This window comes from Sylvia atricapilla, unplaced genomic scaffold, assembly GCF_009819655.1.
Source record: "Sylvia atricapilla isolate bSylAtr1 unplaced genomic scaffold, bSylAtr1.pri scaffold_76_arrow_ctg1, whole genome shotgun sequence".
NCBI lineage: Eukaryota > Metazoa > Chordata > Aves > Passeriformes > Sylviidae > Sylvia > Sylvia atricapilla.
In genome coordinates this window covers 11,953-37,890 of record NW_027077160.1, presented here as the reverse complement: position 1 = coordinate 37,890, position 25,938 = coordinate 11,953, and the positions used below count along the sequence as shown (strand labels likewise).

Sequence of the window (25,938 nt, the reverse complement as noted above, 5' to 3'; positions counted from 1 at the left end):
TTTCCAGCAGGAAAACAGGGACAGCAGCCCAGCACACCGGAGTTACTGCTGGAGTTGCTCCTAAGTTGAGCTGGTCAAAAACAAAAAAATTGGTTTATAGGAAGCTCTGCGAGGTTTTCCAGTGGCTCCAAGTTCTGGAGCCTCTGGAATCTAAGGGCAGGTGTGAATAGGAGAGCAGGAATGGCTTCCCACTGCCAGAGGGGAGGGTTAGAGGAGATTTTAGGAAGGAATTCCTGACTGGAGGGTGGAGAGGGGCTGGGATGAAATTCCCAAAGCAGCTGTGGCTTCCCCTGGATCCCTGGAATGTCCAAGGCCAGGTTTGACATTGGGGCTTGGAGCAGCCTGGGATGGTGGGATGTGTGCCCATGGCAGGGGTTTGGATTGGATGGGCTCCAAGTCCCATCCATCTCAAACCATTCCAAGATTCCCTGGAGCCCCTGCAGAAGTTATCCATCCATTCCCCAACCCCATGGGAGGGGTGACCCTCACTCTGCTCCCCACATGGACATGGATGGGGAGGACCTGGGGCTCTGCAGAGCCTGGAGACTCCATCCAGCAGCCGGACTGACCTTCCCGACCCTTTTCCCTCCCGTTCCAGACGTTTGCACTGCACCAGGAACTACATCCACATGCACCTGTTCGTGTCCTTCATGCTGAGAGCCGTCAGCATCTTCGTGAAGGACGCTGTCCTCTACTCTGGGTCCGCCCTGGAGGAGATGGAGAGGATCTCCGAGGAGGACCTGAAATCCATCACGGAGGCACCTCCGGCGGATAAGTCGCAGTTTGTGAGTGTTCCCAGAGCTGTGTTTTCCCAGGATTTGTGGCTTTGTCCCTCTTTTCGGGGAGTTTTCCACCCTACTCGTTGTTCAGGACCTCTTCCCATCCTTTCCCATTCTCAGTCCGTGGGGATTCAGAGGGATTCCCAGTTCCTGAGCTGAGGAAAAGCTGCTCCCCTGGCAGCCAGGGTTGATGGTTCAATTCCCATCCTGATATCCTCTGGGATTTATGGCTGTGGGAACATTCCTGACCGTCCCAGCACAAGGCACATCCAACCTGGCCCACAACACTTCCACGGATGGGCAATGCACGACTTTTCTCCCTCCTAGAAGGAAAAAAAATGACATTTTGGAAGGGAAAATGGGAGGAGGATGTGATGTCACAGGAAAGGGCGGAGCTCACCTGCAAAAAGGAGGTGAGAGGGACCTTGGACAGAGCCATTGAGGTTGGAAAAGAATTCCAAGGTCATCCAATCTTGGAATGGTTGGTGGGTCCCGAATCCCAGCCTTGTCCCCAGCCCAGAGCCCAAAGTGCCAGCCACATCCAGGAATTCCTTGGACCCCTCCAGGGATGGGAACTCCAAACCTCCCTGGCCAGCCCCTTCCAAGGCCTGGCCACCCTTTCCATGGGGAAATTCCTTCTGGTGTCCAACCCGAGCCTCAGGTTCCATTTATGGCCCATTGAGTCAATATGGTCAAGGCAGGAAGATAAATCAACATCCCAAAATAAAAATTTAAGTTGGACTCTTCCCCAAAATCCCGTGGGGATTTCACTGCCCAGAAATCTCTGATGGCAACATCTGCGTTGTCCATGTGCCTGGGGGGATGAAGCCCATCCCCACATTTCCCACTTCCTGAAGCTCTCCTTGTCATGGGTCCCACACTGATTTCCCGTGGAATCCTTGGATATGGCACCTTCTCACTTCCCTCAGCTCCCTGGCAGGAGGGGACAGCCAGGGGCAGGATTTGGGGTCTTATCCCAGGGAACAGGGACAGGAGGAGAGGGAACAGCCTCAGGTTGAGGCTCAGGGTGGACAGCAGCAGGAATTTCCCCATGGAAATGGTGGTCAGACCTTGGAAGTGCCCAGGGAGGTTTGGAGCACCCATCCCTGGAGGTGTCCAAAGAATTCCTGGATGTGGGACTCGGGGCTCTGGTGGGGATCAGGCACAGGTTGGACTCAGTGGTCTTGGAGGTCTTTTCCAACCTCAAGGATTCTGGGATAAACTTCCCACCTGTGGATTTCCTTGGCTCCTCAAGCCTTTCCCAGCTCGGTGCCACAACCAGCAACACCTCTGTGAAAAATCAGAGGATTTGGGAATGTCCCACTGTGCATCCCAACTGGGCCTTTGTCATGGTGTTCCTTTCCATGCCAGAGATCTGTGTTGTTAATTCACGGAGTCTCACTCAATACTCTCCAAAACTCTCAAATTTTTAACCTTTTTTTTTTTATTTTTGGAAAGAGCACAAAATGTTTCGCTGCATTGTCTGGTGTTTCTCCTCGTGCCAGGCTCTTATAAGGGATAATTAGGATAATCTATGGCATTCTTTGGATATTAGCATTTAATGGCATTTCCCACTCTTCGGAATTGCAAGGCAAACAAGCGACGAAGGCGGCGATTAATGGATTTATTTTGTTTCCAAATGAAGTGGGGAACTTTGCAATTGTTGCCTCACATTCCCTGCGTGGGGCAATAAATATAAAAAATAAATACTGAACACATTATCAAACCTAGATGGGGATTTTTGTATAAATATAAAAAATATTAATGAATTTAGGGGGCATTAATTAATCTATTTTAACCCCCTCTGTCTCTGAAAGAAAATTAGTGAAATGTGTGCATATCTTATCAATATGCAAATATATGTATAGGTGTGTATACTGACAGACAAAATTTAGCAAAAGAGCTGTGCCAGGATTAAAAAAAAAAATAAATCTCTTTTTATATCCAAGTTTGGAAATCGGAATTGGCATTTTCTGTCAGTCCTTTGTGCTCCTCTCAAAGGAAGGGACAGCACAAGGATGTGGCAGCCACAGAATTCCTGGGAAATCCGACTTCCCAAGGATACCCACACTGACAAGAGCTGGCTTGGTGCTGATTATTCCCAAAGTCACACCAATATTTTGCAGCCTTTCCCCGCTGGAGCTGAAAAATTGGGAAGGAGGGTGGCTTTGTCACACTCTGTCTTCAGGGAGTGTTGGGTCACAGTCAGGGTTTTACTCCCACAAAAATTAAAGGATTTCAGCTCAGTGTGGAGCCAGAGCCCAGCTGAGGATGGGTTGGAATTCTCTCCCAGATCTCCCACCCTGCAGCTCAGGTCTGCTCCCCAAAGCCTTTAGATTTCCAGGGAAAAACCTCCGTGTCCTGTTTGCTCTGGGATCACCCTCTGCAGGAGCCCTCTGCAGCTGTTCCCAGATGTTGAGGACAGACAAACAGCCTTGGAGGATCCTGGCGTGGACATCCACGGCAGGATGGGGTGACTTCATCCCACCTCAGTCCCTCCGTGAGTGAGAAAGAAGCTGTAATTCCAAGGAGCTGTAATTCCAAGGAGCTGTAATTTCAGCAGGACCAGGACAATCTGGCCAAAGTCCTTTGGCCTCCAACAGGGACAAGGAGCAGAGGGAAAAGATGAAACACAGGGAAAAGATAAAACATAGGGAAAAATGAAATACAGGGAAAAGATGAAACACAGGTGAAAATGAAACACAAAGAAAGATGAAATACAGGGAAAAGATTAAACACAGGGAAAGATGGAACCCAGCTCTAGGAAGTGTGTGAGCCCCTCATCACCGGATTGGGAGAGAGCAGGATCAGGCCCTCATCTCTTTTTCCCAACTTCCCAACTCACCTGCTGTAGGAAAAATCATCTTCAGCTCAGCTTTTTTCCCAAGCTGTTGGTCTTCCCTGCTCTTCCACGGATTTTGTTTTTCCCCCCTCAGAACCGAATTTTCCCCCTGGAACCGAATTTTCTGATTTAATTCCTTTCCCACCCCACCTCGAGGTGTTGGCACCCCGCAAGGATTTCACCCCATGTCCCTTCTCTGTCCTTCTGTGGTCGCTGCAGGTGGGCTGTAAGGTGGCTGTCACCTTCTTCCTCTATTTCCTGGCAACCAATTACTACTGGATCCTGGTGGAAGGGCTCTACCTGCACAGCCTCATCTTCATGGCATTTTTCTCAGAGAAGAAATATCTTTGGGGATTCACGTTATTTGGCTGGGGTAAGTCACGGCTGCTCCTCAGGGGAAAAAAAAAAAAAAAAAAAAAAAAGAAAAGCCTCTTGGAGGAGGTTCTGGAAGGGAAATGTGGATTTGCAGAAATGTGGGAGAGGTGATGGAGGCAGGGACAGCATCAGGGGACTCTTGCAAGGAGAGGTTTTTCATCTTGGGAAGCGTTTATCATTCCAGAATTGTGGTGCTTCCATTTGTGGCTCCTCCAGAAGGATCAGCCCAGGCTTGGAGAGGCAGCACAAAGAGCCAGGGAACGCCAGGATAGGGATTGGGAGGGACCTTAAAACCCATCCAGGGACACCTCCTGCTGCCCCAGGGTGGTCCAAGCCCCAGTGTCTAACCTGTCCTCGGACAATTCCAGGGATCCAGCCACAAATCTCAGAGGGTGCCTCCACCACCACCCTCCTCATTTTGTGCCACCCTTCCAGGGCAGGAAATGCGAGGGCTAAATTTGGGCTGAGGCAGCCAATTTTCAGGGATTTATCCCCATCCCTTCCCAGGCTCTCCCACCAAGAAACCAGCGCTGGGCTCCCCCAGAGATCTGTGGGAGGTTTTGGAGCATCTGCTCCCAATGAGAGTCCCGAGCTCCGGTTTCCTCCCTCAAACCTCAGCTGGTTCGAATACCCTGAGGTCTCCCGAGCCTTGGGAACACCGCTGGAAACCTGCAATTTGTGGGCAAGGCTCTGCTATTTTCCTTTTTCTTTCAACTTGGGCATCTTTCCCCCGGGTAATGGGAAAGGGGCGGGATGTGGGAGCAGGGAAGGGGCTCGTTAGGAGGAGACGTGGCGGGCACGCACATTTCGGAGGAGAACAGGATTTCTGTTCCCTCCTGGCTTTAATTTTTTGGAGTTACGAGGTGCTGGGACAATAAAACAAACTGCCCAGCGTTGTCTCGGAGTCCGGAGGTTGGGAGGAGAGCAGGGAATGTTTCCGATGATCCCTGAGGATGTAAGGGAGGATAATGGGGTGTGGGTTTGAACAGGAATTACAGCAGGAAAACCTGGCCCAGCACCACTTCCCAAATTCCACATCCCAAATCCACCTGGCCACTGGTCCTGGCTGCATTTCAGGGCAAGGTTCGGGTGTGCACCACCCTATCTCCATTCCAGGAGGGGATTTTTATGGAAAAACGTTGGTGGCTCTCTCTAACGGTGGAACAAGGCAGGGGACACAGAACTGAGTTTAGGAAGGATTGCAGATTTTTGGGATTCGGTACTCCCAGGCAGGGCTGTCTCCAGCTTTTCTCCTTCCCAAATAGGATACGGGGTAGAAGCTTCTTCCCAAACCTCCTGTGCAGCTGCTCAGAAACCACCGGTGCTGAGAGATTATAAAGATCATAAATATAAATACAGAATATATTTCAAAGCAGGAATCCGTCTCTCAGGAAAAGCCTGGTCCTGGACAGCTGGAAAAAATTCAGGAAAATCAACAAATTGGGAGATTTTGAGGGGTCTTGGAGCAGCCTGGGATGGCAGAAGTTGTCCCTGCCCTTGGCAGGGGGTGGAATGAGGTGGGATTTGAGGTCCCAGATCGTTCTGGGATTCTATTCTGAGGATTTGGCATTTCTTATCTCAGCTGCTGAGGGGCAGACAGGGCTTTGGATGGCACCTCTTCGCTAAAGCAAATGAACAAAACCCCAGCTAAATTAAATTAGAAAAGAGAAATAAACTCATCCTCCTCCAAACCTTCAGGCTCCGTAAAAAACTCCCCTCTAAAAAAAAACAAAACAAAAAAAACCAAAAAAAACCAACAACAACAAAAAAATCAAACTGCAAAGAGCAGGCTTAGAGAAGCAATTCCCCAGAGAGGGGGAATTCGGGAGGGGAGGGAAGCGGCTGGAAAATAATGCCAGAGGGAAAAAAAAAAAAAAAAAAAAAAAAAAAAAAAAAAAAAAAAAAAAGGAAAAACGTCGGGATGGAGCAGGGATGGCTCTGGTTTAACTCTCCCCAAGAGCTGGCGGGGAATAATCGTTTTATCGGGGCGACCGCGGGGCTGGAGTCACACCTGTCACAACAGCCAGCGCCCCTGGCCTTCCAGGAGCCTGAGGCCGCCCCGTGGAAATTCCTCTGGAATGAGAACACACGGTCCCCTCCGGGGGCAGCCGCGATTGCTTTGTTTGGACCGGGATGATAATGTCCCCACAGGCACCCGCTCGGGGTGAGGGATTGTTTGGATAAATTTTTTTTTTGGGCACTGGGAAAAGGGCAAACTGATCCAGGAGCCGCTGGAGACAGCAGGAAAAATTCCAGCTCATTGGATGCTGCCCATGGCTGCAGCAATGAGCATAGGGAATCAGGAAGGAAAGAGTTGTTCTATGGAAAAGACAAATTTGTCCCCCAAAACTGGGATATTGTGGCAATAATTGGCGTGGAAATTGTCCTGGAAACCTCCAAGGTGGAAACGGGGATAACTGATTTCTGGGAAAAGCAGGACAAAAGAGTAATTCTTTGAATGTCACCTCCACGGATTTCTGTCCGGTATTTCCAGTCCACATCCTCACTGGCGCGAGCTCCACTGAAATCCTCAATTCCCTCCTTCCGAGGGAGACCCTGCTGACGGAAAGGAGCTCCTTCCATGGCCAGCACCCACCCCAAATAAATAAATAACGACATTTTTATGGGCAACAATCAATCCCTCGGGAGGCTCCCGGCCTCCCTGCAGCTGTTTTCTGAAGGAAGTTGGAGGACCATGACCGACAGCCAGGAAACCCAAGCCGGTTCCATCGGCGTTTTTCCTTCACACCGCGTTAATTCCCACACGCACGGCTGGGCTGCCCTGGATTTCAGCAAATTGGGGGTTCCAGGGACACCTGGAAATGGTAAAAAGGATGGTGGGAGGTGCTCTGAAAATCAGTGATGATGGGCCCTGCATGTTTATCCAAGCAGGAATAACCCCTCCCTGAAAAATCTGTACCAAGCAGGACCAGAGGCCTTAAAAGTATTATTATTATTATTATTATTATTATTATTATTATTATTATTATTATTATTATTCCCGTTCAACATCAGGAAAAAGGGGACACAGAGGGAGTCATAAAACACAGGCAATTGTTCCTCAGGGAGACTTTTAAATCCCAGGGAACTGAGACCAGAATTCCCAGACCTACACAAAATCTTCATTCCTCAACTCCCTTCCAGCAGTCGCTCCCTCACCCCACAGGCATGAAACCCATTTTTCCAGCTGCTGGGAGACAGGGAAATGGGAGAAGCCCTCGAGGGGGTGGGGTGGCCAGCAGATGTTCCTTTCCCGTTTTCCGGCTGCTGGGGAGATCGCTGACTTTATAGCACCTGCATTGTACACACTGTGTGTGGGGCTGGAATGCACAGCGCATACAATGTGGATTCTGTACAAGTCGCTCACGGCACGGCGGGGCTGGGCTGGGGTCAGGCGAGGACGTCCGTGTGTCCGTGTGTCTGTGTGTCCGTGTGTCTGTCCATATATCCATCCATCCATCCATCCATCCATCCATCCATCCATCCATCCATCCATCCATCCCTCCATCCATCCATCCCTTCATCCATCCCTCCATCCATCCCTCCATCCATCCCTCCATCCATCCCTCCATCCATCCGTCATCCATCCCTCCATCCATCCCTCCATCCCTCCATCCATCCATCCATCCATCCATCCATCCATCCATCCATCCATCCTTCCATCCATCCATCCCTCCATCCCTCCATCCATCCATCCATCCATCCATCCCTCCATCCATCCATCCATCCCTCCATCCATCCATCCCTCCATCCATCCCGCCATCCATCCATCCCTCCATCCATCCATCCCTTCATCCATCCATCCATCCATGCATCCATCCACATGTTGGGATTTTTAGGGATAACTATTTTCCCCTGGGTTTTTTAGTATTACTTGGGAGCTCAAAGCCAGCACAGGATTAGTAAAAATGGGAATTTTGCCTTTTCTGAAGCTCAGGACAGGCAAGAGAGGAACAAATTCCTGTCAAATTTATCCAAATCTCCCCCAAAAAAATCCATCCTTCAGGCTCAGAACTTCACTGTAGTGGAATATCCAATATTTCATGGACAGCCTTTCAACATGGCAGTTCCTGAGTGGACATAAACAGAAAGAGCACCAAAAAATCCAACCCAATCAATGATTTTCCATGGATAGCTGGGCACCAGGGAGGAGGAGAGACCTGGTGCCTGTCACCTTCCCTCTCTCCAAGTTCCCAGTGCCACAGGTCAAGGATTTTCTTCCCCAGCAGCGCAGGGAATTGTGGAGCGGGACTGAATTCCTCACAAACGTGGCTTTGTAGGAGCGCCGGGGCTGAGTGAGGGCTCTGTGTTTAATTATTTATGCTTTCTTACATTACCTCGGCATTCCCAGCTCCCGGCCTGGATAAGGGCCCCGTTGTCCCCGGGTTTGGGACACGGCCGTCCCTGCCCCACGCCCCGTGGTCAGGAAAACCTTTAAGCGCCCTAATGAGACTTAAGTGCATGCTGAAAGTTAAGCCTGGGCTTATCCCCGAGCCCCAGCGAGCTTAGACTGGGAACAGCCTCTTCACAGTCCCCGCTGATAAATGTCGCCTTTATTTATTTTTTAATAAATTTATTTTTTTTCTTTTCCCCCCTACCTGAAAGGGGTCATTCTTCCCGAATTTGTGGAAGCTACTGTGGGTTGGATCCTGCTTTTTAAGGGAAGCCAGTAGGGGACTCAGTTGTACAAATAACTGGACCCTAAATAAAATAAATACAAGGTTGCATTTGGATATTGGGGAATTTTTTTTCCACGCTTCGCAGGGAAAAGATGATGGCCCGAGGTAGCTGTGCTGAAATCAGATGGTTCATTTGGGAATGAATATCCTTTGGCTGGATATTTTGGAAGCATAATCCTAAATTTTAGCATTTCTCAGCTCTCCCGTATTTAACAGAGCTTCCAATCCATCCAGGGATTTTCTGGGAGAAACTGTCTGAGCCTGAGTCCTGATCCATTTTTTCTTGACGGGAGGGAAGGGAGGAAATATCTTGGAGAGAAGGTGTGCTGCATAAAACCATTGTAATCATGGAATCATGGAATAGTTTGAGTTGGAAGGGGTCTTGAGGATCATCCCATTCCACCCCTGCAATGGGCAGGGACACCTCCCACTGTCCCAGAGTGATCCAGCCTGGCTTTGGACACTGCCAGGGATCCAGGGGCAGCCACAGCTCCTCTGGGAATTCCAGCCCAGCCAGGAATTCCCAATCCCCAATCCCTCATCCAGCCCTGCCCTCTGGCAGTGGAAGCCATTCCCTGCGTCCTGTCCCTCCATCCCTTGTCCCCAGTCCCTCTCCAGCTCTCCTGGAGCCCCTTCAGGCCCTGGCAGGGCTCTGAGCTCTCCCTGGAGCTTCTCTCCAGAGGAACATTCCCACCTCTCCCAGCCTGGCTCCAGAGCAGTTCTCCACTTCCCATGGGATGAGTTGGCCAAAGGTGGTTTCAGTCTCTCAGGTTCCAGCACTCTCAGCCCTCAGAGACCATCGAGTCCAAGCATCTGCAGCCCTGCCAAGGCCACCCCTGGCCATGTCCCCAAATGCCACATCCACAGGGCTTTGAAATCCCTGCAGGAATGGGGATCCAGCCCTGCCCTGGGCAGCCCCAATGTGTAACAGCCCCTTTTGAGGAGGGAATTTTCCCAATTTCCATCCTGAGGCCGTTCCCTCTCCTCCTGTCCCTGTTCCCTGGGAGCAGAGCCCGACCCCCCGGCTGTCCCCTCCTGGCAGGGACTTGTGCAGAGCCACCAGGTCCCCCCTGAACCTCCTTTTCTCCAGGCTCAGCCCCTTCCCAGCTCCCTCAGGAGTTTTCCAGCCCCTTCCCAACTCCTTTTCCTTCCCTGGACACACTCCACCCCCTCAATGTCTTTGCTATGAGCACCCCAAACTGAACCATGTCAGCTCTTGGATATGAAAGCTCAGCCTTTCCACAGCATTAATTTATCCAATTATGCCTGAATAATTAAAAACTGCTCCTTCCACCTTCCCCTAACCCGCTCCACCTGGAATTTCGGAGCCCTGGGTCCCCCACTGACCTTGTGTCACCTGTGTTCTCTTGCAGGACTCCCTGCTGTGTTTGTCACAGTGTGGGCCAGCGTCAGAGCCACTCTGGCCGACACAGAGTAAGTCCCACTGGGTCTCCTTCTCCCCCTTTCAGAGTTTCCTGGGATTTGTGGGTGAATTCAAAAGGAAAAAAGGACCAGGCAAAGCTGGAATTCTGCTCCAATGTAGTTAACTTTTGGAGGAGGGTGGTGGATGGAAGGGAAGGATAATTTTTCCTTCTGTTTTGCTGGATTGAATAAATGGGAATACCTGGAGATGGAGGGACTGTGTCACAGCTGGGCAGGGACAAGACAGAGATCCTTAAAATCCTGGATGAGCAGGAATGGATTTGGGACACGGCAGCTGCAGCACAGTCAGAGAGGTTTGGGAGTGGCAGGGTGGTAGAACTGTAACTCCTCCATGGAATTTATAATCCCAGAATGGTTTGGGTTGGAAGAGACCTCAAAGCCCATCCCATTTCATGCCCTGCCATGGGCAGGGACACCTTCCTCTATCCCAGGCTGCTCCAAGCCCCCTCCAACCTGGCCTTTCTCCCAAAATTCTCCCAAAATTCTCCCAAAATTCTTCCAAAATTCTCCCAAAATTCCCAGACTTGATCACACAAGCACTTCCATGTCCCCAGCAGAGGGTCCCCAGGCATTCCCAAATGGCTTTCCATGGGAGGACACTGATTTCCAGAGGGGATTTCAGCAGAGCTGCTGCAGGGTGACACATCGGTGACACCGGCTTGGCCTCACGAGCCTTCCAGGGAGCACTGGTGGCTTTCCAGCCCCACTTTCCCTGAGGAGATGGCCTGAAATACCTGCAGCTGCCATGTGGGGGTCACCTGGATCGGATAAGGAAAAGCCTGTGGCATTCCTGTCTCCAGAGTTCGAGAGAATCCCAATTCCAGAATAATTAACACCGAGTCAGCTTTTTCCAATGGCTGCTGGAAACTGCTGGGAGCAGATAGAGCCCTGTCCCTTCTGGGCAGGTGGAGAGTTGGATCCCAATGTCCCAACATCCCAACACCCCAATAACCCAATACCCCAATACTCCAACATCCCAACACCCCAACGTCCTAACATCCCAACATTCCAACATCCCAACATCCCAAAATATCCCAAAATATCCCAAAATATCCCAAAATATCCCAAAATATCCCAATACCCAAATATTCCAACATCTCAACATGCCAAAATATCCCAATACCCCAATACTCCAACATCCCAACATCCCATTATCCCAACATTCCAATATCCCAATACCCAATATCCCAATATCCCAATGTCCCAATGTCCCAATATCCCAATATTCCAACATCCCAATGTCCCAAATACCCCGGCATCCCAACATCCATGTCCTCACTGGGAAGTGGACTGCAGGCGGCTGGAGATAAGGATTTTGGGGGATTTGGCTTTCAGGGGCAGGGCTGAAAAAACCCCAACGATTGTGGGACCCCGGCAGTGTCCCCGTCACCCCGTGTCAGACACCTCCTGTCCCATGGGAATTTGTGCAGGTTTATTCCAGGGGGGGAATCTTGGAAGGGTTGGGTCAGAAAAGACCTTTAAAGGTCCTCTAATCCAACCCCCTGCCATGAGCAGGGACATGTCCAGGATTGAGGAGTCCCACAGGGAAGCTGCAGAGGGATCATTCCTCTGGAACTGGAGGGGCAGGACACAGGGAATGGATTCCCCCTGCCAGAGGTCAAGGATGGATGGGATATTGGGAAAAATCCTTCCCTGCGAGGGTGGGGAGGCACAGGTCACCCAGAGAAGTTGTGGCTGCACCTAGATCCTTGGAAATGTCCAAGGCCAGTTGGATGGGGCTTGGAGCAACCTCTGTCCCATGGCAGGGATTTGGAATTAAATCAGCTTTAAGTCCCTTCCAACCCAACCCACACCAGGATTCTGTGATCCTACATCACTTCAGCCTCCCTTGTGTTCATGAAACCTGGAATACTTTTAATGTAGGGAATTTTTTCCAGTGAGGGAGTGAAGAAGTGGGAAAAGATCTGCTCCTGGCCAGAAGGGACTGGAAAAGTGTGGAAAGAGCTGGAAAGAGCTTCCCCCTCTGGAGAGCAGAACCATCCCACCCACAGGAATATTCTGATTTTTTAGTAGCATAACAGCAGGAGAAGACATATCCCAAATATCCCTTTATGAGGGATATTCCAAATATCCCTTTAATATGAGTGCAGGCAGGGTTAGAGCGAGGTCCTTCCGCCAGGCTTTGGAGGAACTCATCTTTCCAGGAGGATTTTTCCAACTAAAATCTTGAGTCGACTGCTCTTCCAACGCTTTCCTGACAGGATGTTCCATCTCTCCTCAGGTGTTGGGACTTGAGTGCTGGCAATTTAAAGTGGATTATTCAGGTGCCCATCCTGGCAGCTATCGTGGTGAGTGTGGGGCGGGTGAGGGGGTGGGGAGGCCTTTGGGGTCCTTGGGAAGAGCTGATCCAGGATTTCCTGCTCCCATCACCCTCTTGTCAAAAATCCTGCCTTAAAATAATCCCTACACGTCCACTTTCAGGGGTTTGTGTTTGTCCCGCCTGGAATTTTGGCAGAATGTTCATTATATTCATGTATATTCAGAATATATATTTGTGAGCGACTTCAAGGAGAGAAAAGTCCCACATTTTTGGGGCTAAGGCCCTGAAATCATCACTGAAACCAACGTTCAAGGCGATATTTCCAACCCAGATGATCCTGGAAACTTTCAGGGGTCTTAACATGTTCTCACCAGGCATCTCCAGTCAGAAGAGAAGGAATTTGGGATCCATAGCTGGACCAAAGCTTTTCCCAGGCATGTTTTTGGGGTCATCCTATTCTTTCTGAACTAGTAAAAGCTCGGGAAGCCTGAGGTGGGAAGGGAAATCCATCCCAGTTTTGACTGGATCTTCAATCCAGTGGAATTATCATGTGGATTATTCCAATCCCCGCCCGGAGGGGAAAGAAAGAATCCGAGTGACATTATCCCAACACAGGAGGAGCTCTCCAGAGCCAGAGAGGAGTTCGTAAAATTTAATTATCTGCACCAGGTGAACTCAGTTATGTCCTAGTTAATGAATTCGTTGATCACCCTCTTTCCCCCTGTCTTTATTTGGCGTTCTCCGTTGCTCAATCTCCCGATGGAATCCATGTAAAAGAACTCATGCACTCCCCAAATCCCATCTCCTTTTCCACTCATCCGTGAGTGGAGTCGGTAGGAATCTCTCCATAGCCCAGAGGGTTTGGAATCGGGCTCTTCCTCCCGCCTCACCAATCAGGAGGCCTGGAAGAGGCTCAGTGTGGGCAAGAAGAACACCAGACACACAAAGAGCAGGAAATTTTCCGAGGTGGATGTGCTTGCCTGTGCCCTTAGGTGAGATTTTTCTGGAGAGGCTGTGGAGGGGCTGGATTTCATCCTTTTGGTGGAACTTCTCCACCTGGCTCCAGCAATTCCCTTGGAGGAGACGCATCGCCGAGACCACAGCTTTGGAAATGGAGCAGGGGAGGCTGGGGAAGAAAATTCAGATGGTTCAATTAAACGAATTCCAGCCACCCCCATCGCATTTCATTTGAAGGCCAATTAGCAGAGGAGAAAGAGCCCAGTTGAGGCTCGTCCCTGGAAAAACAAGGTTCCTCCAGGAGGCTGTGCCTGTGCCCTGGCAGTTTGCAAACGCAGCTGTTTACTATGCAAAAATATTCTGTGGGTTGTGTCTGTTTAATTTCTGCGGGTTCGTATTGTTCACTTGGCTGCTCCTGCCATTCCCACATCGCTGGATTGAGTCCTGCAGTTTCTGGATGAGATTTTGGAGGCTGAGGGGTTTAAAAATCTCTCCACTTTCTGCTAATTTGGGTGCGATTCCTTCGTCTGGATTTCTGTTCAAATTTAGCACGTTTGGGGAAACCAGAGGAGTTTTCCCTGCTGGGTGTGATAAGGTTGGGCGTCTTTAATTTTGCCGACAAACGCAGAACAAATTCCCACTTCGGAGCCTTCAGAGCTGGAAAAGCTCCCATAGAGACGTAAATCCTGCTTGGTTTTTCCTTTTCAGAGGGATTCCAAGGAATTAAAGGCTCCCAGGCTCTGTGCTCCCCTGACTGTCAGTTTGTCCGTTCCTCCCTGATAAATCCTGTGCCAGCCAGGAAACTTCAGCCAAATGGAACTCAGGGAATGGGGTTGCAGGGATGAAAAATTCCCACAAACCTCATGAAAACAGGGAAATGGATATGGGAGAGAATTTTCACTCCTATCCCAGTGACAGAAAGGGAATGGCATGACTTTCCCTGCTTTTGTTTTTTTTTCATGGAGAACAATTCCAAATGAGCCCACATCTCCTCAGAGGATCAGGAATCCAACCACAGGACACAAATCCATGGCAAACCAGGCCCTGCTGGTCAGGGAATTCCTGGTTTTTCCAGGGAGGTTGATTGACCATGGGAACGACTCTTCAGTGGCAGGATCTCTGTCATGGGAGTGCTAGAACATGGATCTGCTCCAGCTCCAACCAAAATGGATCCAAGGATATCTCCTGGACTGTCCAGCTCACAATGGGTCCCTCCCTAAAACTCCAACATACCCATGTGTGGTGTGAGAACTCGGTGAAGGCTCCAAAGGAATCCATAGGCATTATCCACCAACACGGATCCCACACAGCAGATCCAACAACATGGATCTCCTCAGTGCAGTCACAGGGTGGTTTGCCTGCACCCTCTCCATAATCCCATGGATGAGTTTGGCCGGGCCAGCAGCTGCTGGAATCCAGGGAAACCAAGCTCTGAGGAGCTCTACAAAGACGGGAATCTCTCCAGTTCCAACCCACCTTGCCTCTCCATGAGGTGTTGCTGTTAAATTTTCCTCGGCATGTTCCTGCGGGATGAGGTTGTAATCACAGAGTCACGAAGGTTGGGAATGTTCTCCAAGATCAAGTCCAACCATTCCCCCAGCACCACGGTGGCCACCACAAACCCTTGTCCCCAAGTGCCACATCCACATGGGATTCCAGCAGTTCCTGGGATGGGGATTCCACCAATTCCCAGGATGGAGATTTCACTTCTTTCCTGGGGAAGAAGCCTGTTCCAGCCTGTTCCAATTGCACCTTGGAATTATTCCAGGCACCACTGGAATTATCTTGAGCAGTTGACCCCAAGTTGGGTTCATGTGGATGCTCAGGACTTTGGGATGGCCAACCAATAGGATTGAGCAGAAGGCATTTATTGTTTACATTAAGCTGTATTTATACACATAAAAATATCACGCGATCACGCTTTACTTGATTGGTGCCTCTGTCTTATCCATGTGTTCAGCAGGCACCTTTCAGGAAATATGATTGGTTACAGTCCGGTTCTCCACGGGCCTCCTTTATCTAGTTCTTGCCGTCTTGGTATTTGGTTTCTCAGTCTCTTCTTTCTTATTTTAGACCAGTTTATGTCTTAGTAATCTTGACAAATTCCAGAGGGTTCTGATAAGAATGAAGGGTTCTAATAAGAATGACTAAAGAGGGTTTGGCTGGAGCGCACTGTGGCCTAAGCTGTTCAAACACAGGTTCTACAGATTTCCACAGGCTCACAGATGTGTCTCCCTGAAAGGCAGTAGACGACATTTCCCTGACTGTCCTTGTCTGCTCCACCCCAAACACTTCCCAGAGGAAGCTCAGCAGTAGAAATACAGGAGGGATCCAACATTTTCACTGCCCTTCTCCATCCCTGAGCTGCCGTCTCCAGTCAGGTCCACTCTGCGTCTCCACCGTGGTGCATTTCCTTTTTCCTTTCCTTTCCTTTCCTTTCCTTTCCTTTCCTTTCCTTTTCCTTTCCTTTCCTTTCCTTTCCTTTCCTTCCTTTCCTTTTCCTTTCCTTTCCTTTCCTTTCCTTTCCTTTCCTTTCCTTTCCTTTCCTTTCCTTTCCTTTCCTTTCCTTTCCTTTCCTTTCCTTTCCTTTCCCTTTCCTTTCCTTTCCTTTCCTTTCCTTTCCTTTCCTTTCCTTTCCTTTCCTTTCCTTTCCTTTCCTTTCCTTTCCTTTCCTTTCCTTTCCTTTCCTTTCCTTTCCTTTCCTTTCCCATCCCACACGTGCTCCTGTTATCCCAAAGGGATCTCAATCCCAGCTGCTCTGGCATAGACAAATAAACAAATCTGTCTTATTTGACATAAGACAAATAAAATCCCATTTATCTTATTTGACATGAGACAAATAAAACCTCATTTTGGCCTTCTCCCGCTGGGCTGGTTGGCTCAGATGATTCCATGGGAGGTGTTGTTACAGGTTAAACCTATAGGATAACCCATAGGTTAATCCTTTACCTTTAAATTTGTTTGTCTTTAAAAGGTAACACCCCAGAGTACAGAAGTCTAAACCCATAAGCAGCTTTAAAAAAAACTTAAAAAAGGTCAGAGAAGAGAGTTTCCCCAAGAGGGTTTTTGTAGCTGTTAAAACCCACACCAGAACTAGTTTAACTTATCAGTAATGAAAACTCCATAATAAACTAAAAGAAACTCTTCTCCCTAATGATCTAATTTTTTTTAAAAAAAAAAGAAGTAAAATTAACCAAAAATCACAGGTTTTGTCTCTTAATACTATTTATAAAAATGTAAACAGTTTGTAAAGAAAAAGAAAAGTGTTTTAAAAGTTTCATTTTTTTATTCTTTCTTTTTTTAGCGTGCTTTAATAAAAACTATTTGTTTGCTTTAAGTTAAGCCTTGTTTGACCTTTTCCTCCTAATTCTATCTCACAACAACAACCAAAAAAAACCAAAAAAACCCCACCAATTCACTAAATTCTAACAAACAAAACCAAAAGTAAACAAAAAACAGATGTCCACACCTTGTGGGCCACATTCCATATTGTCCCTGAGGGTTAAAAACCCCTGGGATCATTCCTGGGAATGTTCATCCCTTCCACAAGAGGAGCTTCCTCCATATTCCCAGCCTCACCTGGAGGGAAACATCAACAACAACAACAACAAAAACTCTTCCATTTCCATCGATTTCCTAACAGCTCTTGTCTCTTTTGTCGTTTGTTTTCTTTTCCCCCGCAGGTAAACTTTATTCTCTTTATCAATATTATCAGAGTCCTCGCAACCAAGCTCCGGGAGACGAACGCAGGGAGGTGTGACTCGAGACAACAGTACAGGTGAGTGTCACCTGTCTCGTGTGGTTTGAGTCTGGGAACCCCCTAATTTGGTTTTTTTTCTTTACAAAGTCCTGTGCCAGGTTTTAAAAGATGAGAGGAACTTGCAGCGTCGGTCTTAAAAGATGTTTATTCAGTTCCTTATCTCGAGGTCCACGCGCTGATTAACGCCGAGCTTAAAACACCTCTGCCAAAAAACCTCCCCAGGCTTAGTGCTCGAGGTCTTTTCAAGGTTCCTAATCCAATTAACTCCTAAAACGTGCCACATTTACAGTTTTGTGCCCATCACCATCGATTCTGGACAGGAAATTTCTGCATCAAACACGTTCCACCAATGTCTTTGTGCCACCATCACGGCACGAGGTGGAGCCGAAGGAGAAGAGGAAGAAGAATTTAAGGCACCACCTAAAATTCTCCATCTTGCTCTCATCTACTTCCATTCTAAAAAGCCAAAACTACAAATTTTCACCCTGTGACAAACGAAACTATTATCTAATTTTAAATCTTTGTTGTTTTCAATTCCTCCCTAAGTGTTGGCAGTTTTCCCCACGGGCTGAGGTCAAAGGCAATGCTGTCCTGGGGTCCCAGCCGGGATTTCAGAGCTCCCAGGGCAATTCCAGGGGTTTTCCCTGTGCCCTGGACTCCAACACCTGCCCTGTCCCCTTTCCTGGGACGGGACAAAGCCCTTGGTTCACCCCCTGGCTGTGGAGGGAGTCCAGGGTGACCCTGGTGACGCCCTGAATGACTTGGAGGGTTTGTTGTCCAGACAAACATTCCAAATGTGGCAATGCAGAATGAACCAGAGCAGTCTAAAACCCTCCTAAACCTCTCAGTTCCAACCTGCTGGAGGTCAGGGAGGAGTCCCAGCTCTTCAGCTGGTTTTTGAGCCAAAAAGTGCAAAAATAAAACGCTGTTTGCGCTGTTGAAGGCTATAAAACAAAAACCCAAATCAGTTTATTTGCTTATTTTTATTTCCCTCCTGTGCTTTGTTAAGCTTGGCCTATTTGTTAAACCTGCCCTTCAGAGGGTGTTTCAGCGCCTTGGCTGAAAAAAAAAAGAAAAAAAAATTCCAATTTCATTTTGTTTTTTGTTTGGTTTTCCTTTGTTCTGCCAGCTCTTCTCCCATGATAATTCAGGTCTATTTGCACCACGGTCAAAAACTGGACGGAAAAATCGGATTTCTGGGAGCAAACCACGACTGCCTGAGAGCTCCCAAGGCTTCTCGGGATCTCCTGGACTGCCCAGCAGGACACTTGGGAAAGGGGGGCAGATGTATTTTGGGATTTGGGATGCAAACCATGAGCTCACCGCTCCCACCTCCCTCTCCAAACACACACATTTGAGGCAGGAGGGAGATTTGGCAGGAAAACGCCTCCCAGTTTTCCCCGCTGCCCTGTCATGGGGCTCTGATTTATCCATTTATTTACTTCTCCCCGGCCGAAGCTTTGCCATTAATTATGGTTTGGATGGGGCCCGCTCCTTTTTCAAAGTGTTAAAATTCCCTCGGTGGTTTTGCGAGGCGCTGGACAGAGGCGGTGCCGGGGTTTTCTGGGAGTGATTCCCGCCCTTTCCCCATCCCTGCTGCCCTCGGGGATGTGCTGGAACTCTTGGCACAGGGTTTAATCCCTCAATTAATGTCACTTCCAGGCAAAGCCGATTCCCTCCGGAGCCAGTCCGGCCAAATCCTCGGGGCTGTGGTGCCTCCTCGGAGTGCCCAGCACGGATCCTGTGCTGCTTCCCGAAAAAAAAGGAGCTTTTCCAAGTGATGCCAAAGCACCTCCTAGGAGTGCTCACCTCTCCTCTTGTCCTCTTCCCCTGGAATAACTCCGCTCCTAATTCACTTCCCTCTCCTCCAGATCTGCTCTTTGCCACCAGTCCAGGGTGGATTTTCCTGTCTGGCCTCAGCGGAGGGGTTGGGGTTGGAAAAGACCTCTGGAAGTGAATTCTCCAACTTCCTGCCCAAGCAGTGTCAGCTGCCGTGGGTTGTGTAGGGCCACGTGAGGATGGAGAACCTTTATCCTTTAGGGATGAGGGGATTTGGTGGAGCCTGAGGGCTGGAATTGCTGCACAAATTCCTGTTGGTGCCTTGGGAAGGCTGAGCTGGAACAGACTGGGCAGGGCTGGAGAATAAAGGAGAGATTTATTAAAAGGCCTTTAAGGATCCACCTTGGGCAGGACAAGAGCCTGGCCAGGGCTACACCCAAGGTGGACCCAAAATGGTCACAAAATGGACACAAAATGGTCACAAAATGGACACAAAATGGACACAAAATGGACACACGGTCACCAGGTCTCACACTTTGATCAGTTTGGGTCCATTGGCACCTTGGGGTTGAATTGTCCAGTTCCAGCTGCAGCTGATGCAGTCCCATCCTTCTTGTTCTCTCCCTTCAGCCACCGTTGTTGGTGCTTTGGGGCCTGAAAACTTGTCCCAGGTGTCCTTGGTGTGCAGCAGGACAAGGATTTGTTTTGTGTCCCTGCTGTGTGCAGAGAGCTGAGTGACACTGACTGTGAGCTCAGAACACCCCTGGGCACCACAGAACATGGAATACATGGAAATAAAACTTCAGGCATCACTTTCATCCCTTTCCACCTTCCACCCACGATCCTGACCCAAACCAGGAGTTGGTCTGAGGCTGGAAAAGGCGTCTCACCGTTGTCACCTCCAGCATCACACCAGGACACGTGGTTAGCACAGCTGGAGCACAAAACAACAGCTTGGAATTCCGGGTGGAATTCCTGTGTAAACATCCCACATCCAAGGGGTCGGGGAGAAACCCACAAAAACCTGGACAAACCTGGTTGGGTTGGCAGTGCCGGGGAGGTTTATCCACTCACTAATTCCTGCTGTATCCCTCGTTTTTTCCCGCTGCAGGAAGCTGCTGAAATCTACCCTCGTCCTCATGCCTCTGTTTGGCGTTCACTATATTGTTTTCATGGCTATGCCATACACAGACGTGTCAGGGATTCTTTGGCAAGTTCAAATGCACTATGAAATGCTGTTCAACTCTTTCCAGGTACGGGAACTCGGGAAAAACCACGGGAATTTCAGCGGGGAGAGGAGGGAAATGTGGATTTAAGGCTGCCTTTAGGAGTAGGGCTGGGTTTACCATTGGGGATTTGAAAATATTTTTCGCCTCAAATCTGTTTTCTGTTTGGAAAACGCAGCAGGAAAAGGGGTGGTGCATCCTGGGAAAAAACGTTATTCCCAATCCCACACCCCAGGATCCCATTGGCCTCTTGTCCTCCAGGACACTCTGCTGCCTCAGGAATTCCCATCCACAGGGAATTGTGTCCTGCCCCACATTTCTCACATGCATTTTGAGTGTCCCCTGATCTCAGAAAAGCCCGGGGGGTGCTGGGCAGAGACCCAAATTTCCCTAATTCCCCATTAATTTGTCGTTTCTTCCTCCTTCCAGGGATTTTTTGTCGCCATCATATACTGTTTTTGCAATGGAGAGGTGAGTCCTGAACGTCTTCATTCCCTCCTTTCTGGGGTTAATTCCACGCCCAGGTGGATGCACAGCAGCACATCCTCGTTTTTTCCGCAATAAACAAACTTATTTTGCAGTCCAAGGTCTCTCAATCCACATAAAAATTGAAATCCTCTTTCTTTTTTTTCTTTTTTTCTGATGGAAAACCCCAGGTCAATGTGGCACTGATAAATGAGCTACTAGAAGAAGTTAATGGAGGGGGGTGAAAAAAAAAAGTGAAATTTTAATTTCCTAGCACAAGTGCTGCTGAGTGCTAGTGCTTCATTTCAAATTAAGAAGGGAAATGGATTGATAGAGTGACTGATCAACAAAAAAAATCTGGATTTTCCCGGGTTCTTTTGACTTTTTTTAATCTATTTCCAGAAAAATATATTTAATTTCCACATTACCATTAATTCCCTCTGTTGCTGCTAATTAAGAAAGTGGATGGTCAGCGGCTGCGCCTTGACAGAACTTCCACAACTGGCACAAAAAAAAAAAAAAAAAATTTATGGATTTTAAGGCGAATTTACGACCTAAATTTGTGCATTTTAAGAGGAATTAAAACTGTAAAATCACAATTTATGTTCACAGATAAAACGAGGATAAAATCTAAGGGCAATTGATCTCATCCTAACTTTAGCAACCTATTTTAGGCCCAGTCTAAAATTCCCATTCTGGGGAAATTTCTCAGGATTCAGGTGCCTTTTCAGGTGGTTTTCCCACTCACATTTGATTTTCTTGGGACATTGAGACAATTCCTTCCTGGACGTGCTGCTCTCCATCCCTTAACCTTGGGCAAAACTATCCCACTTTTCCGGCCAGAAAAGTTTCCAGCCATCCAATTTTCCCAAAATGTCATTTGGAGAGGGCAGATTTAATGGGAATGTATCCTTCTTTCCAATTTCATGGAACCACAGAATCTCCTGATTTGGAAGTGTTGGATATCCGACCTTTTCAGCCAAAAAAGTTTTCAGCCATCCAAGCTTCCCAGTGTCCAAAATTTCATTTGGAAAGGGCAGATTTAAGGGGAAATTATTGTTCTTTCCAATTTCATGGAATCACAGAATCTCCTGAGGTGGAAGAGCTGGATATCCAATATTTCATTTGGAAAGGACAGATTTAATGAGAACTTATCATTCTTTCCAATTTCATGGAATCACAGAATCTCCCAAGCTGGAAGAGACCCATAAAGACCATGAAATTCCAAGTCCCCACAGATTTTCCCACCCATCCAGAAAAACCCCACATTCTTCCAGTATCTCTCCCACTCATGAGGTTTTTTTTTTCCCCCCTTTTTCTTTCTCCCCTCAAGGTCCAAGCAGAAATAAAGAAGTCGTGGAGCAGGTGGACTTTAGCACTCGACTTCAAAAGGAAAGCTCGGAGTGGGAGCACAACCTACAGCTATGGACCGATGGTTTCCCACACCAGCATCACCAACGTGGCCACCAGAGGGGCTCTCGCCCTCCACCTCAACACCAGACTCATCCCAGGGACCCTCAACGGCCACCGGAATTTGCCGGGCTACGTGAAAAACGGCTCCATCTCGGAGAACTCCATGCCCTCCTCCGGCCCCGAGCAGTACAACAAGGACGAGGAATACCTGAACGGCTCCGGGCTTTATGATGGAGACAGGCCCACGGTCCTGGTGGAAGAGGAGAGGGAGACGGTGATGTAAAAGACGGGAGGAAGGGGGCAAAAAAAAAAAGAAAAAGAAAACCAAAATATTTTTTTTTTCAGCCAAAGGATGAAAAAAAAAAAAAGAAAAGGTTCCCGGAGGGAGCATTTAGTGGGAAAAGACCGTCGGGCCACGCGGCGGATCCCGAGGGTTTTCCATGCAGTTTCTCTGTTCTGTGGAATGAGAATTTAAGTTATTTGGGGAAAAAAAAGCCAAAAAAACCACAAAAAAATAAACAAACTGTAAAAGCAAGCCACCACCGTGGCCAGCGGGCAATCCCATCTATGGATTCCATGATCCACATGGAATATCCTGGTGAGGACGGAGCTCTCCAGACCTGCTGGACACCAGAGATCCTGAGAGATGGCCTGGGATGGTCCTTGGATCCCTTGGAGAGTGTGGGCAGCCAAGGAGGACAGGAGTGTCCCCCAGGAGAGCGGGGGACGTGCAGGGAGGGCGCAGTGCCATCGTCCTGGGAGGGGACAAGCCACCCCCATGGGAGTCGGTGGCTTGGAGTTGGTTTGTTCTCCACCTGTGGATCTGCCTGGAGACACACACAGGGCTGGGAAAAACCCCTGTTCCAGTGGTCAAAGGTCACCTTGGATATGACCAGTCCCATGTTCCTCTTCCCTGGGGAATCCTCATTCCTGTGGGGTGGAGAGGGCTGACAGCTCCTGGATGCGTGTAGCCCTGGTTTTGTGCCTGAGGTGTTTTGGTTTTCTGAAATTCTTTTCCCAGGGAATTTTCTGTAAACAGGAGAAATGTTTTTGTAACTGTAACTTTGGTTTCATTCCTTTCCCAAGGAGGGACTTCTCCTTGATGTCCCTCTGCTCTGACCAATGGGAGTGAAGAGGTTTTGCCTTTGTGCCACCAATCAAATTGGTCTGTGTAGAATAGTATAAAAGGGAGACACATCCCAAAAATAATGGAGTCATTTTCAGCCTCCTGAACCTCGGAGTCTGTGTCCTTGTGGTGTGAAACAGCGTCAGATGAGGACAGGGATTGTCCTCTCCTCTTCTCTCCTCTCCTCTCCTCTCCTCTCCTCTCCTCTCCTCTCCTCTCCTCTCCTCTCCTCTCCTCTCCTCTCCTCTCCTCTCCTGTCCTCTCCTCTCCTCTCCTCTCCTCTCCTCTCCTCTCCTCTCCTCTCCTCTCCTCTCCTCTCCTCTCCTCTCCTCTCCTCTCCCTGAGTCCTGGGAGCAAGGCAGGAACCGGCACTGTCGCTGTAGGACACAAAAGAAAGTTGAAAGACTCCAAATATTTCAGAAGGCAAAGAGCATAGAAAAAAGCCTTTATTGTCTAAAATCTTTAATGTCTAAATTCTTTCTCCTTTTTATAAGGTGTTCCCATACAGACTTAACGTGATTGGTGAATAAGAACAACACCTCTCTGATCCCGTTGGTTAAAACAGATGAAGAGCAAAACATCATCTGGAGAAAGATTATTTGGAGAGAGTTGTTTGCCAAGATTGTTTTGAGAAAAAGCTTTCCTGAGAATTTTTTTCCTTGGGAAAAAGTCAGCAGCTGCTAGCAGGCTAAAAATCTCTCAGGAATATCAGGCCCACACCGTCACGGCTTTAGGGTGGGATGTGGTGATGGGAATGTGCGGAATTCCTGCTCTTCCAGAGGGGCTGGTGGAGAGGGAACCACCGAGGGCACGGACTTGGCACATCCCAGAGCGGGGCTAAAATCAGTTCCCGGGGTGGGGAACTCAGCCCTCCCTTTTTCTGGATGTCCCTGGAAAGCAGCTTCAGCCTTTCCTTAGAACTCGAGATCGTTCCTCACTCTGCCCTCCAAACGTCCCATTCCACAGGGCCATGGAATTCTGGGATGGTTTAGGTTGGAATTGGCCTTAAAAGTCACCTCATTCCACCCCCTGCCATGGACAGGGACACTTCCCCATTCCCAAACCCCATCCATCCCTGTCCATCCCAGAGATGGAGTATCCACAGTTTCTATCTCTGGACAATTAATCCAAACTCTAATGAGGAGAAAGACTCCACCAGCAGCAGCCAGCTGCCCTTCTGAGAGCTAATTAGGGTTAATTTCCCCAAACTCCGAAGGAAGTTAGGAAAAGCAGGTGGGATCCCGGCTTTGTGCCCCACATCTTTATCCACCTCTCAGATTAGGGCTTGACCAAAGCCCGGCAAAATCCAGGGAAAAATCTCCTCCCTCTGACATGCCTGAGGTTTGGATTCAGAGCTGCTGGGGGATATGGTGGCCATGAGGTTCTGGCAGGAGCTGAGGGTCCTCTCCATCCACAGCAGGTCACAGAATTCCAGAGTTACAGAATTCCCTGAGGTTGGAAAAGCCCTCCAAGGTCATCCAGTCCCAGCTGGGTCCAACCCCACCAGAGCCCCGAGTGCCACATCCAGGAATTCCTGGGACACCTCCAGGGGTGGGCACTCCAAACTTCCCTGGGAAATTCCAGGTCCTGAGCACCCTTTCCATGGGGAAATTCCTCCTGGTGTCCCACTTGACCCTCCCCTGGCCCAGGCTGAGGCCATTCCCTCCTGTCCTGAACAGAAATCTCTGACAGCCAATATTTATTTATTTGTGATGTTCTTCTTCTCATTTTGCCTCCTCAGAAGAGGTCAAACCTCATCGTGACCATTTCCCACCAGATAAGAGTTATCAAAATATCAACTTTTCAAAAATTAAATCTGTTTCCTGCTCTCTTCTTCTACCCCTCCCGATTTTCTGGCTCAGGGACATTTCTGAGTTATCATTTCACTGCTGGAACAAAGCGAAAAAAAATACCCAAAAAACCCCAACCAGTGACTCACCCTTTGCTTGTGTTTATTGCTCAAGACTGAGAACATTTGACAATCCCTCAGAAATTCAAGGAATCGGCAAAAGCCATAAATTTATTTATAAACAAACATCACCCCCCCCATCCTCCTTAACTGCAGCTCTCACTTGAAATGAATTCAACACTGGATTATTTACGATTCAAATAAATCAAACGTTGTTAAATGTAGATAAAAAAATTACAGGCACCAGGGTCGTGCAGAGAAAAGAAATTTTTTTTTTCATTCTTTTGAATTGCAAATCATAAATAGATTTTCCTTTCCTGGATGTTTCTGTGCACGAGCAACACTCATGCAAAAAATTGGGATAATGCTGAGGCCAAAACAGAGGGAAAGCTGCCACTGAGGCCCAGCAGGATCCATTTGTCAGTGTGTTCCCATCATTCCCAGCTGATCCCAAACTCTTGATAGAGCGCATGGATTGGGATTTGTTATCTGGAGATCCAGGGTCACCTCTCCTGGATTTTAGCGAGGAAGAATCGGCACTGGGATGTCTGGAAAGGGAGAAGAAGCCGCAGTTTCTTGGGGCTGGGATTTGCCCTGGAAGGACAAACAGAATGATCCTGTTGGAGCTTGGCCTGGATTTGGCCAAGAATGCCAATTTTGGTTAATCTTTGGATTCAGAGCAGGCTCCTCTTCCCTCCTCCATCACCAGGGGCCAAGGGCATTTCCCAATTTCCCAAGGAGTTTGTTGTCCCCATCCAAAGGCCTGAGTCCACCTGGGATGACAGTTCCTCTCCTGTGGGATTTTCTTGTGTAAACACAGCCCCAAAGGCCACAGGGGACAGAAATCTTGGAGGGGAGGGTTCATTTGTTCAGGATCCATCCCCAAACTCTGCAGGAATGACAG

The 25,938-nt window shown here is 48.7% G+C and overlaps 1 protein-coding gene across 1 annotated transcript in view; it reads left to right on the top strand.

Annotated features, from left to right (window-relative positions):
* The window catches only part of PTH1R (parathyroid hormone 1 receptor), a 51,984-nt gene extending 29,700 nt beyond the window's left edge, over positions 1-22,284 (top strand). Inside the window, exons 5-12 of the mRNA XM_066340384.1 lie at positions 599-785; positions 3,841-3,994; positions 10,049-10,109; positions 12,361-12,427; positions 17,040-17,134; positions 20,007-20,148; positions 20,551-20,592; positions 21,920-22,284. Of these exons, the coding sequence (XP_066196481.1) occupies positions 599-785; positions 3,841-3,994; positions 10,049-10,109; positions 12,361-12,427; positions 17,040-17,134; positions 20,007-20,148; positions 20,551-20,592; positions 21,920-22,282 (1,111 nt within the window). The 3' untranslated portion in view covers positions 22,283-22,284. The remainder of the gene's footprint in view (positions 1-598; positions 786-3,840; positions 3,995-10,048; positions 10,110-12,360; positions 12,428-17,039; positions 17,135-20,006; positions 20,149-20,550; positions 20,593-21,919) is intronic.
* The last annotated feature ends 3,654 nt before the right edge of the window (positions 22,285-25,938 follow it).